Source organism: Chelon labrosus, assembly GCF_963514085.1.
Source record: "Chelon labrosus genome assembly, chromosome: 20".
In the NCBI taxonomy this organism is placed as follows: Eukaryota; Metazoa; Chordata; class Actinopteri; order Mugiliformes; family Mugilidae; genus Chelon; species Chelon labrosus.
This window is the reverse complement of record NC_140353.1, coordinates 2,113,015-2,126,537: the sequence shown is the minus strand read 5'-3', so window position 1 is coordinate 2,126,537 and position 13,523 is coordinate 2,113,015. Positions and strand designations below refer to the sequence as shown.

The 13,523-nt window shown below is 40.7% G+C and overlaps 1 protein-coding gene across 1 annotated transcript in view; it reads right to left on the bottom strand.

The window, feature by feature from the left end:
- Positions 1-11,386, bottom strand: part of rab11fip5a (RAB11 family interacting protein 5a (class I)) — a 29,309-nt gene extending 17,923 nt beyond the window's left edge. The window contains exon 1 of the mRNA XM_084568368.1: positions 10,418-11,386. Coding sequence (XP_084424494.1) covers positions 10,418-10,794 — 377 coding nt within the window. The 5' untranslated portion in view covers positions 10,795-11,386. The remainder of the gene's footprint in view (positions 1-10,417) is intronic.
- Positions 11,387-13,523: the final 2,137 nt, after the last annotated feature.

Below are 13,523 nucleotides of genomic sequence, written 5' to 3'. Positions count from 1 at the left end.
TTTGGAATCTGAGGCACCCATTTTTTTTTTTTTTTTTTTATTGTCAGAAACAATCTCATTCCTGAGCTGCAGAGCATAACTTCATATCTGCTTCCCCATCTTGCAAAAACAGGAAATCACAATCACTCCACCCCATCCCAGCATGACCATCTTGTCATCTCCACCTCTATTTGATGCACCGAGGAGCAGACAGGATAATAGTCTCTTCTTGAAGCTGCAGCTCTCTCGCAAAGTGTGTGTCAATCCCTAGAAATGAACGTCCAGTGCGTACGAGGGCTGGGATTACAACAGAAGTAGGCTATCAACCTATTTTATCCGGTGTGCATTCAGCCTCTGTGGGGCCTCTGTGAGCCTCAGTGGAATCAAGGCCAGGCAGAAGAAATGAAACCAAAGGCTCTGGAGTTGTGTCACCTGTGGTGTTTAGTGCTTGCATTTATCCACCAAAGAAGTTGGCATTTAAGGTTATACAGTTAATTATCTAGCATGAGTCAGAGCATTTTAGTGAGGCAAAACACAAGCAACACAGACATACAGCTAACATCCATGCTGGCAACTCTCTAAGCCTGTGTACAAGATAAAACAAGTACAAATGCTAACATGCTAAGGATGGGCATGCTGAGATGGAGCAGCTATGATATTTAGGACGAATATAACTTGCTGAATGTGTGTCGGAGTAGGACATGTTTTAAAATCAATGCTTGACTCTAGCTCAGATATTACTAGCTGTAGCTAGCTACGTGTGCACCCCTTAATTTAATGTCATTTGTGGTAGGCTATAGTAAATTCACAGCATTCTACCATTTGACTTTAATGGCTAACATTCTTTGGCAGAAACTGACAATCTTTGGCAGATACTGATGGTAGCCAGCTAACTCAAGCTAGCCAGAGTTCTCAGGTCTTTGCTAAGAAGTTGAGTCTAGGTCACTCATCACTAAATTTAATGCAATTTGAAATATTTTAACAGTCTGTATAGTAAATTTAAAGCCAATTACCATTTTGTTTTGATGGCTAACCTGATAGCAGTCAACTATTGCTGGCAGATATTACCAACTGTAGCTAGCGAGCTACTCAAGATAGCTGGGTATTTGAGTAGTTAGTATAGTAAATTCACAGCATTCTACCATTTGACTTTAATGGATAACATTCGTTGACAGAAGCTGACAATCTTTGGCAGATATTGATAGTAGCTAGCTAACTAGCTACTCAAGCTAGCCAGAGTTCTCGGGTATTTGCTAAAAAGTTGAGTCCAAGTCACTCATCACTAAATTTAATGCAATTTGAAATATTTTAACAGTTTGTGTAATACACTATAGTCCATTGAATTACTTTAGCATTTTAGCATGCTATAATCTGCTTCATAAGTACCAATTACAGTTGAGATTGATGGGAATATCAGTTGTTTTACCGGTATTTCAAAGAAGAAATAATGAAAAAATGTCTTTGCTATGAATTTCTGCATCCATATAGGTTAAGCCCAAGTCTTAAACTCAAAACCCAAATTTAAGGGCTCATTGGAAACTGAAGCAAGTCACCAATCTGACAATCAGACTGACTTTTGCCAGTGTCTTGCCATTTATCCATCGTGACATTGTGTTGCTGCCACGTTTTGGAGGCTGTTTTACATTATTGCAGGTGGGCATCTAGCTAGCTGTACAGAAATGTGACACCACCATTTGTAATCTTGCATAGAAAGCTTTGCCTTGTCAACAATTTATTAAACTGGGCGTATGATTTATGAACTGAAGCCAATGACGAGAGTCACAGTGGACATAATGAAGAAGATCCTAACAATGGCTGCAGATTACTGCCTCGATGTGGCCCCTCAATACAGATACAAGGTGAGTAAGTGGTGCTTCTTAATTTCAGTTACCAAGTGGATTATTCCCATTACATCTTTTCTTCAAAGAAGTAGGCCAACAAATCCTCCAGGAGCACCGTGGGCAACACTGGTAATGTGGCCTGGATTCCTGCCTCATCAGCAGAAATAGCAGACGGGCCGCAAGAATCCACATCACATTCCACATCTGGATGCGATGAGCTCTAACCTCACCACCGGATTCCCCCGTAATACCTCCGCACAGCCAAGCGTTTGCACTTTAAAACCTCAAATTCTCAGGCGCACACCCTCCATTGTGGAAAACAGTTCAAAAGGTAAAAATTTCATTTAGTTTATGCAAAAGCAGAGAGACAGAACTCAACAACGAAGTGGAAAAGAAGGTGCTTGTACAAATAAAGATCAGTTGGGAAAGCAGTTACACAAGTTTTTGCGTAATAATCAATATTTGCTTTAAGTCATGCAAGTTTCTTTGAGGATAATATCAAAGATTAAGGAGTGATGGACAGAATTTAAAAAAGTGTACTTGTGCACACAGAACAACAGAATAACAAGCACTAAAACGCTAAAGCAATGGTAAAAACAGCCAAGGAGCAAACACAGGTGCTGCAGAACGAGGCGACCATAGACTGCAACATAATAATTCAGTGCAATCAGTTTTCACTTGAGTTCTTGAGGACTGAAGTGTGGTATTTTACAAGGCCTTCTCATGACAGTTCAAAGACAATATCTGCGTTAGAAAGGCAGATTCCTGTTAACTTGTGCAGCTGTCAGGCTTGTTTAGTCTATATTCTTGACAACTCATTCAAAATAGCTCAAGTGAGATCCTTGCAAAAAGGTAGATCAAATATTTAACGGATGAGTCTTGCTAAACAGCATGAACTGTTGGAGGACTACTTGAGTAATTTGCCAGCTGAGGGATATTCTTCTTGTACGACGTTGCCCTATCAGCAAAATTCAGCACACTTAATTTCTGTAGACTTGGTCAATTCACCGCTGGCACTCAGCAAGCAACCACACATGCCATTTTACAAACACAGTTAATGAGATATCTGTTTCACAACAGATAAACAGTGTCATAAAAACAATGAATGCACGAGAGCAGATTATTCTTGGGCTGAAATAAGGATACACAAGACGCTGCAGGGATTCTGTCTGTGCCCACGTCAACAAGAACGCTCATTTCATCGTATATGAAACAGACATGAGGGTTTCTGTGTGAAAGTAAGGCTATAGAAATTAGAGTATGTCTCCAGTCACATTATGTATCATCAGCCTCTCTATTACATCAAAAGGTGTTGGGGTCAATCGAGGACAAACTTGCTAAATGCAAAAGATCTTAATTTGGCTAGGACCACTTCATCTGCCTCTCTTCTTACCCTGATGCCCCCATCACTCTGGAACAGGGTAAACCTGGACTCATTAGACCACATGACCTTCTTCCATTGCTCCAGAGTCCAATCTTTATGCTCCCTAGCAAACTGAAGCCTTTTTTTCCGGTTTTTCTTAAGACTACACAGCTGTTCAGTCCCAATCCCTTGAGTTGAATACTTTCACTATTAAACATAGCCCTGAGTTCTACTGTTGTTTTTCTTTGATTTGATTTCACCAAACGTTTACGTGATCGCCGACCACGATCAGTCAGGATTCTCCACTATCCTTCCAGTTTTTAATAATGTGTTGGACGGTTCTTAACCCAGTTTTAGTAGTTTCTTCAATCTCCTTAGATGTTTTCTCTGCTTAATGCATGCCAATGATTTGACCCTTCTCAAACAGACTAACATCTTTTCCACAACCACAGGATGTGTCTTTAGACATGGTTGTTTAAGAAATGAGAAGCTACTCATTGCATCAGTTGGGGTTAAATAACTTGTTGATTTAACACTTTGGTTAGTTAAATCTGGGTGGCGACATTTTGTTTGGTGCAGTGTCCTGCACTTGCCTATGTTAAAAAAAAAGGCTACCTTGGCTAGTAGCTAGCATCACATCACTCAAAATTTGCCTTAGCATGCTGGCGAGTGAGCTAGCTAAGAGTTCTTGGAGACACAATGGCGCCCTGCACTTGCTTAATGTAAAAAAATAAAAAGTTAATTTGGCTGGTAGCTAACATCACTTTACACTGACAACATGTTAGCATATTGGCTTGTTAGCTAACAAAGAGTGCTTTAAGGTACACTAGTGTCCTGCACTTGCTAAATGTAAAAGCTGCTAGTGTGGCCAGTGGTGAACACTACTTTCCACTATATTAGCATGCTGACTAGTTAGCTAGCCAAAATTGGTCTGAGACACAACAGACGCACTTGCTGAATGTAAAATATCTAATCTGGCAAGTAGCTAGAATCACTTCCCACTGGCCTTATTTTAGCACACTGGCTAGTTAGCTGGCTAAGAGTGCTCTCAGTACATAGGTATGAAAACAAGACTGTTTGGGCTGCACTGTGACAGTGGCTTGGATTTGGAAACAACCCAACCTCTTCCAGTAATCTGATTTCCTAAAAACACCAGTAAATGTGCTTTGTCTAAACAACCATCTTTTGTCTTCTTAGCTTCATGTTCTGGACGTCTACAGAGAAGCCAGACGACCTGATAAGAGATTTCTGATGCAGCATCACTGCTGCTACGTGACACAGAAATATAAAACCAGCAAGAAAGAGTAAAATAAGGCCTGCTGCATATCCCGTTTCTATATAGCATACAGGAGATAATCTGATACATCTCCACAGCAAAAGGGTTTTCAAACCAGGGATGACTTGTCAGGTCACGCTGTTATGTAACCTGTAATGTCCATTAGACTATATTCTCTGCAGCTTCTCAAAGTCTGCCGGCTCTTAGCTCTTAGAGGATTTTTCTGGACGTACGTCACACACACACACACACGCAGGCGTAAACACACATAGTTTTTCTGCTTCACTCTGCAGATGGACGCTCAGTCCTCAGGCCTACAACAACAACATCATCACAGGTTTGTTTCCTACAGATATACAACATGACAGGGTATTGTGAGACCATAATGTGACAGAAAGAACGAGTTGTAGGAACATACAAAATATGAAAACAACCCCAACCTGCAGCAAAAAACAACAACAAAAAAAAAAAAACAGCTGAACTTTAAAATGATCCTCTTTGGAAGAAAGTTGATTATGAAGGAAAACTGTGTCTGACAACTCCAATATTCAGCAAAAAAAGCAGTGCACTGTTAATTTTGTGTTTGTTTGTTTGTTTTTTTCATGTATGCTGATCTGTGGGTATTTCTGCAGCTTCCTCCTGACAAGACTCTGCAGGGGAATTCACCCAACGCCCACCTTTCCAGTAATCTGCTCCACGCCAGTAATTCAGCATGCAAATACATCAACCATGTGAGGGCAGCCGCTCTCCTGGCTTCGTCTGATAAAGAGAACTTGCCGAATAATATCAGGTGCGCTGGGAGTGGGACATGTGTAAAATCAAGCCTTTATGTGGCTTTTACTACGCTCATAGCCTAGCTGTGACGTTAAACTGTCATTGATTAACTGAAATGTAAAATGTAAAATGTAAATGTACTTTATTTATATAGCACCTTACATCGACCCACAGGTGAACCAAGGTGCTTTACAAAAGATTAAACAACGATTTAAAACAACATACAATAAAATGAAATGAATGAAATGAATGATTAACCAGTAATCAGAAAGGTGTCGAGTCTTCGGTTTCAAGCCGTGCTTCACCAAATTTAAGGCTATTTGAAATATTTTAACAGTTAGTATAGTAGGTTTGCAGCTATCAGTTGTTGCTGCAAATATTTTGACGGCTAACCTTCTTTGATTGATGCTTAATTATCTCAGATAGATAGCTAGCTGCTTAAGTGTCCAAGCTTTTCTAAATTTCATGTCATTTGTAGTATAGCAAACTTACAGCATTCTACCATTCGACTTTGATGGCTAACCTTCTTTGAGAGAAGCTGACAATTTTGACAAGCAGATATTGACAGTAGCTCGCTAACTAGCTACTAAGCTAGCCAGAGTTCTCAGGTCATGCTTCACAAAATTTAATGCCATTTGAAATATTTTAACAGTTTGTATAGTCAATTTAAAACCAGTTACCATTTGCTAGCAAGCTACTCAAGCTGGCTGGGGGTCTAGTCCTAATCCCCTAGTCCTCTTACCAAATTTAATGTCACCTGAAATAGTTTAACAATTAGTATAGCAAATTTACAGCATTCTACCATTTGATTTTAATGGCTAACCTGATCATCTTTGGCAGATACTGACTGTAGCTAGCTAACTAGCTACTTAAGCCAGAGTTGTTAAGTCTTGGCTATGAAGTTGAATCCTCGTCCAAAATTCTGTGTTTTGAATCCTTTAACAAGTAATTTTGTGCCATTAGCGTAATTTAATATAATTCTACCATTTCACTTAAATGTAAGCTAACAAGCATTGGCAAACATTACTTACTGTAGCTAGCTAGCAGACTACTTAAGCTAGCCGGCGTTCCCAAGTCTTGGCTAAGAAGTTAAGACCAAGTCATCCTTCACTAAATTTCATGTCATTTGAATTATTTTAACAGTGTAGTAAGTTTGACTGCTAACGTTCTTTGACTGCATTTCGCTGTGGCTGGAAGAAATTACTCATTGTAGCTTGTTAGCTACTTATAAAGGTCTGAAGTCCGGCTAAGAAGTTCAGTCCAAGTCCTAAACTTGAAGTTATTTGAACATATTGAACACTATTTTAAATATTTCATATAGTTAAGTACAGCACAATGGTTTTCTATCACTGGCTGATATTACTAGCTATAAAGCTAGCTAGTGTTAGCTTCAAAACTTGGATATGTTGTTGGTTGAAAACAGTGTCATCAACTGACTCTTTTCGTTTTTAGCTAACTGTAAAATGAATGTTTGACTTTGATAGGTATACACAGTCCATGATATTGCGCTACAAGACCTAGGTTCAAACTAAAATCTCAAACAAACAGCATCCTCACCAGTTGCTGATCATTCAGAAGACATACAAAGCTAGCTAGTCCTGGTTTTAGTGTTTACTTTTGCTGCTGTAACATAACCTATCGCAGCAAAACAAATTGTGTGCTTCTTGGGCTTGAATCAACATTTGTTCTACCAAAAGTAAGTCCAACAAGGTTGAATCTCACATTAAAGCAAATAACAACATGGTTTATTTCCTTCTGAAGTAAAAAAAATAAATAAATAAAAAGGTGAAGTCATGGGTCACTAGCGTTAAAGTCACAGAATCCACACCTGCAACCCTCCTCACCAGTTTATCATTCCTCGTTTAATGCCTCTAATGTAACTTCAGCCAAATTTAAAACTCATCCCTCATTTTCAGTGACTGTGACTGGGAACATGCTGATTCAGAAGTGCACTGTATGGAAAACGATGAATCCCAGAGAGAATAAAACACCTCTGAAGTGCAGAAAAATGGAACATAAATGTACGAGCTGGAGCGCTACATCACCGCGAAGCCTAAAGGGCTTTATAGATATTACAAATTGTGACGTGAAAGAATCTTGGCAGTGCTTTGGCCCCTTCACAGACCTCTGTCTTTAACCTCTGCAAACATAATTATAACACTAAGAAAACCCACTGAGGGCATCTTTCTGCGTTATGACATGGTAATCTGTACGTAAAGTTAGTTTTAGCTTTAGTTTGTTTGTTTTGCGGTGACTTTAAAAGCTCCTGATTTTGTCTCTTACCGCTTCACCTGAGCAGCTTATTGATTGCACATATTCTCCCTTTTTACTATCAGATTTTACTGCCAGCATTCATCTCTCCTTCTATGGTTTTATCACCTCGCAAATAAAGTTCATCTTAACCAAACAACGGAGCCTGAAGAACCTATTATTACTCCGTCATGGTACCCACAAGATAACACAAATCACACAGACACATGCTCCGAGGGTGTTCCTGGGATCGGCTCCAAAAACCACAAATCATACCAAAGAGAAAACAAATGGCAACGCTGAAAGGCAACGCTGAAAAAGGCAAAATATCTGCGAGGATTAAAATCTAAATACGTGCATGACAGCTAGACAATATGGCTGACAACCATATGATCACATGGAGTATTTATTTCCAAGATTAGTGCTGCATAGTTCAACCAACGGATAACATAACAATGATTAATTATCTGTAATGGAGTTCTGATGTTTCCTCAAAGAGTAAAGGGAAATTTAATATTCTGATTCACAGTCTTATGAATATTTACTATTTTGAGACACTCTACTGAAGTCAACTTTTAACACTGGCACTGTTTAAAAGTTCAGTGAGTTTAACACATTAATGCAGGACGCTAATGCATTACAGCAACAACTAAGTTTGGAAGCCGCAGCTTATATCAAACTTAGCGCCTTTAAATTGGTATTTCTGCAAAACGAAAACGACCGAGTAACTTCCCTGTCCGTGGTACAAGTTTAATCTGTGTTTTCTATCCTGTAATTTCATTAAAGTGCACTAACAAGATGTAGGTTTGGTTTATTTATTTTATTTAAAAACCCACCGACTAGTGTTTGACCAGAATGTGCACGGACTTCAGCCCGCAGACGTTAACTTAATTATCAGACTGTTAAAATATTAAACTCACATAGGCTGCTGCTGTTGCCGTACTGCATCTCGGGCTAATTCCACATCCTTAAACATCCAATTAAAGACTCGGTTTAAAGACTATCAATCTGTCTTTGACAAGGTTTTAAAGCTCACCGGTGAATTAAGGTGCAGGAACGGCAGCTGAGTGTGCAGATATTTTGGTTTTTGAGGGTTACTGCTGGACAGCTTCTAGATTTTTATCGTCTACGACTGTAAATAGTCCCCCAGTGAATATAGAATTTACTTTCTAACAATATGTATGTCTTCTGTGGGAAAGAAAAGACCTACATGCATGGTACAGAAGGCAGATCACATAAAGAGAAGGATAACTGGAGTGTTAGTTGAACAGTTTTTGTTGGATTTGTTGACTATTCTCTTAAACTAACCTCTTCCGGACGTTCTTTCTCCAACCCACAATGTTTTAAAGTTTGACCTACAGTGACGTGTGAGAGGTGTGGATATTGACCAGCCCAGATTCACTGAATGCCACATGGAGACACTGAGCGTACCAAGGCAACAAACTGCTGACACATCACCGTCACAGGCTGGCTCTAACCTTCAAGTGACCAGCTCCGACGGGGCCGACACGGAGGAGACTGGTTCCCCTTCCGTCTCATATTCATTCAGTCTAATCTGAGGTTGGGAGTAATGATGACTTCTATTCAACAGCTTTTCACAAGGAGGACAAGAAGGAAAAACATCTTAATGAAGGTGAAGGATCAATTCTGATTTAATTCTGGGGAGATTTTTAAAAGTCAAATGTGATCATGTGTTGACTAAGAAGGTTTAGCGATCAAAAACATCAAGAGTAAACGTTGAAGTGAACATGGAGCACTAATGAAATTCTGCAAGTTGCAGCAATGAAAGGTGGAAAACCCGTCTGTGACGTGAAGTGAACTTATCTGAACTCTGAGGCCACGACCTGAGGGAGCGAGTGATGCAGCAGGATGACACGAGAAGTTAGCGCAAAGTTCATCATCTACGGCTTTGGTTCCTCTTGCGAAACAAGAAACTGCATTTTCTTTTCAGAGTAAAGAGCGGAGACGGCAAGAGGAGCTAACTCTGTCCTTTTACCGGCAATACTAAAAATGTTTAAGGGGGTTACCTCGGCAACCAGAGCCTAAAACATCCAGCGGTGACTAGAGATTTGTAGAAAAGATTTGCTTTACATGTGGACGACGCACTTCAGATCTCTTCATTAAAACCTCCTGAGCAGATTCTTGATTTTGCACAAAAACTGTCAAAGAAGAAGTTCAGTTTCTTTGCAGGCAGGAACCTCTAACGACCACAATGCATGAGAAACTGTCAAGCTAATTAATTCATTAATTAAAAGTTAGATTATTGAGAAAGTTGCACTACAACATGGATGGCAGTCCACCCAAAAAAAATAAAAAGGCCAAAGAAAATCCAAATCCGGTCGTAAATACGAGCGTGCAGCCTCTTGTTTATCATCGCCTCTTTATTCTAGTGGGTGGGCTTCCGTAAAACAACATGTTTTGCTAAAAATACCTCGGAGCTTTGGGATCATGAAACTGTTGGTTAATCCCTGGATTTGGGACAGGCATTAATCCACCCCACCCCTCCCTCCACTGTACTCTACGTCCTGTGCCGGGCTTTTGGGAAACAACACGCTCAAGAGCCCACAACAAGCGTCTAGTGTTTGGAGGAGGTGATGCTTCTAGAAGTTGTGGGGCAGCCCCTCAGCCTTCAGTGTGATGGAGTTAGTTTGGAGTGTCTGAGGGAGGAGGAGGAGGAGGAGGAGGAAGAGGAAGAGGAGGAGGGAGGGTGTGTCTGCAGGGGCCCATGATGCAGCACCACATTTGACAGCTGTGTTTTTGTCTCATAACAAACTGTGTGCAGGACAAAAAGCAGTCTGGACAATAAAGAGACACCTTGGACATGGACATAAATGATGAAGCATGTGTACCCCCCCTCCCCTCTCTCCTTCCCTCCCTCCCCCTTGATGCAATGCTTAAAACACACACAACTATAACATGTACAGTTGAACTTACTCGTTTCTCACGCATCTGGTCTCGTGGAAGACTCTTTCCAGCTGGATCACAGCCTGTCCGAGGAACATGTCCAGCCCCATGAGCGCCCGGTGCATCACGGTCAGGACTAGCTCGCTGCTACCGGCCGGGTAGCCGCTCCGCCCGTCCCTCTCCAGCACGCCGGGCTGCAGCTCGAACGAGCACTCCTCCCTCCACTCCGGCTCCGTGGTCTTCTCCACCACGCACGTCGAGTATTTCTCCTTCCCCAGCTGGATGATGGTGTACACGTCGCTGGTGCCGTGCTTGCCCTTGCCCCGTAAGCCCCTGCCTCTCAGCACCGTCACCTGGACGTGTGTCGGTACCCATTTCTGGTCCTCGTCCACGGTTAGCGAGGACATGTCCCCCTCCAGACCAGACCAGACCGACCGACCGACCTGCCGCGCACACGGAGACGAGGCAACCGGGGAGAGGTGGTGGTGGTGTCCGCCGCTTCCTCCCTGCTCTGCACAGTCACATCAGCTCCGGGGTTGGCGGGCGGTGCCGCATTATGGCCGTCTGTCGTGTCTACAAAGTTGCCGCGGTTGCCGGTTGCTTTGAGCCCTGGCTGCTCCTTGCGTCTCGGCGGTGTGTGCTCTGCGGCAGCGGCAGCAGCAGCGTCCGTCTCCGCACGGCGCGTCCCTGCCTCTCTCCCCCTGCCGTGTGGGCCTGTCTGCGGGCGGCGACGTCACGATCTATCCTCCTTCTTCTTCTTCTTCTTCTGCTTCTTCTTCTTCTTCTTCTTCTGCTTCTTCTTCTGCAGGACGAGGAGGAAGTTTAGCAGCGACTCAACACATGTTTGCATGAACACGGGCCACACCACACACCTGACGCCGTGTCTCCTCTTTTGGTGCATTATTCAACCAAATCACTCCTCCCATAAAAACTAAACTCAGCGTGTCCTCCCTGCAGCAGACTTCCTGATGCTGAGGCCTCTGAGCTCACAGCGACATGTAGTTTAGATTCTACTGACTGGTTCAACATCTGCTCAACTATTTACTGACTGTTATTTGGTACTACTGCTGAATACTACACAGTACTTTATTTGCACTGTTACTAATACAACAGATTATTTTATTTGAACTATTATTAAAACTACAAAGCACTTTATTTGCACTACTGTTAATACTACAGATTACTTTATTTGCACTAATACTACACAGTACTTTATTTGCATTACAGTTAATACTACAGATTACTTTATTTGTAGTTAGTAATACTACAGAGTACTTTATTTGCACGAATACTGATACTACAGAGTACTTTATTTGTAGTTAGTAATACTACAGAGTACTTCATTTGCACTAATACTACAGAGTACTTCATTTACAATGTTACTAATACTACAGAGTACTTTATTTGCACTAATACTAATACAACAGATTATTTTATTTGCACTATTATTAAAACTACAAAGCACTTCATTTGCACTACTGTTAATACTACAGAGTACTTTATTTGCAATTAGTCATACTACAGATTACTTTATTTGCACTAATACTACACAGTACTTTATTTGCATTACAGTTAATACTACAGAGTACTTTATTTGTAGTTAGTAATACTACAGAGTACTTTATTTGCACTAATACTACAGAGTACTTTATTTGCAATGTTACTAATACTACAGAGTACTTTATTTGCAATGTTACTAATACTACAGATTACTTTATTTGCACTAATACTGATACTACAGAGTACTTCATCTTCATTTGCACTACTGATAATACTACAGAGTACTTTATTTGCAGTACAGTTAATACTACACAGTACTTTATTTGCCGTTACTAATACTACAGATTACTTTATTTGTAGTTATTAATACTACAGAGTACTTTATTTGCAATGTTATTAATACTACAAAGCACTTCATTTGCGCTACTGTTAATACTACAGAGTACTTCATTTGCACTACTGTTAATACTACAGAGTACTTTATTTGCACTAAAACTACAGAGTACTTTATTTGCACTAATACTACAGAGTACTTTATTTGCAATGTTACTAATACTACACAGTACTTTATTTGCACTACTGTTAATACTACAGAGTACTTCATTTGCACTTCTGTTAATACTACAGAGTACTTTATTTGCACTAAAACTACAGAGTACTTTATTTGCATCACTGTTAATACTACACAGTACTTTATTTGCATGACTCTTAATACTACATATCACTCTTGCACTGATGAAGTTGTTCATGTGGTTTCATGCAGTACTCTGTATATTTATATATTATACTGTCCTCTGCACGCTGCTATTCTGCTGCTGTATATTTTTAATACTGGGCCGAACCAATGCAACAAAATTATATGGTTTAAAATTCAACTATTAGTTTCATTGTGTATCATTAATCAGTTTATCTTTCTAACACCAGAAAACAGTGTTCCATGTTCCTGCAGCAGAAAAGTCTGAAGATGTTCAGTTGATTTGAATATTATGAGAAATAAAAGCTGTAAAGGTTGACATGTTTAGTTTGGGGCTGTGTCCATGCTCAGCAGGGTGTGCTTGGTGTGTCACAGCTATCAGAGTATCATACACATTAATACCAGGACCCAGATGATCAGTGAGGTGCATTTCATCAGTTATTTTCATGTGTCATACAGATCATTTTTAACGACTTCCTCTATTATTTTCATTGCTGTTCCTCGTATTTATTCTTACATCATCATGAGTCTCATGAATCTCGATTAAACCTGAAATACAAATACAGTCTGATATTGTGTTTTTTCCAGCGCGGGCGGTTTCACTGGAATCTGTGACTAATAACGCGACTCGGCGGCAGCGGAGCAGACACCGTCTTCCAAACCTGAAACACCAAAGGTCGCGACATTAAGCCGACCACATCTGAGAAACACGATCCCAAAGTCGTCGGCACATCCTGTCGGTGTTTTCACGACACAGTTTCATCACGGTAGATGTTTCCACGGTGGATGGGCGAAGAGTAAAGTCAAATGTTTTTCATAGGAACAGATGTGCCATGTTTAGATGGTTCCTCCACGCCTGGTTTCTTTTGTCTTGTGCCCACTAACGCCCTCCTATCCTTTCTCCATGTTTGGTTTTGGCCACAGAGACCTTGTTTGCTTCTT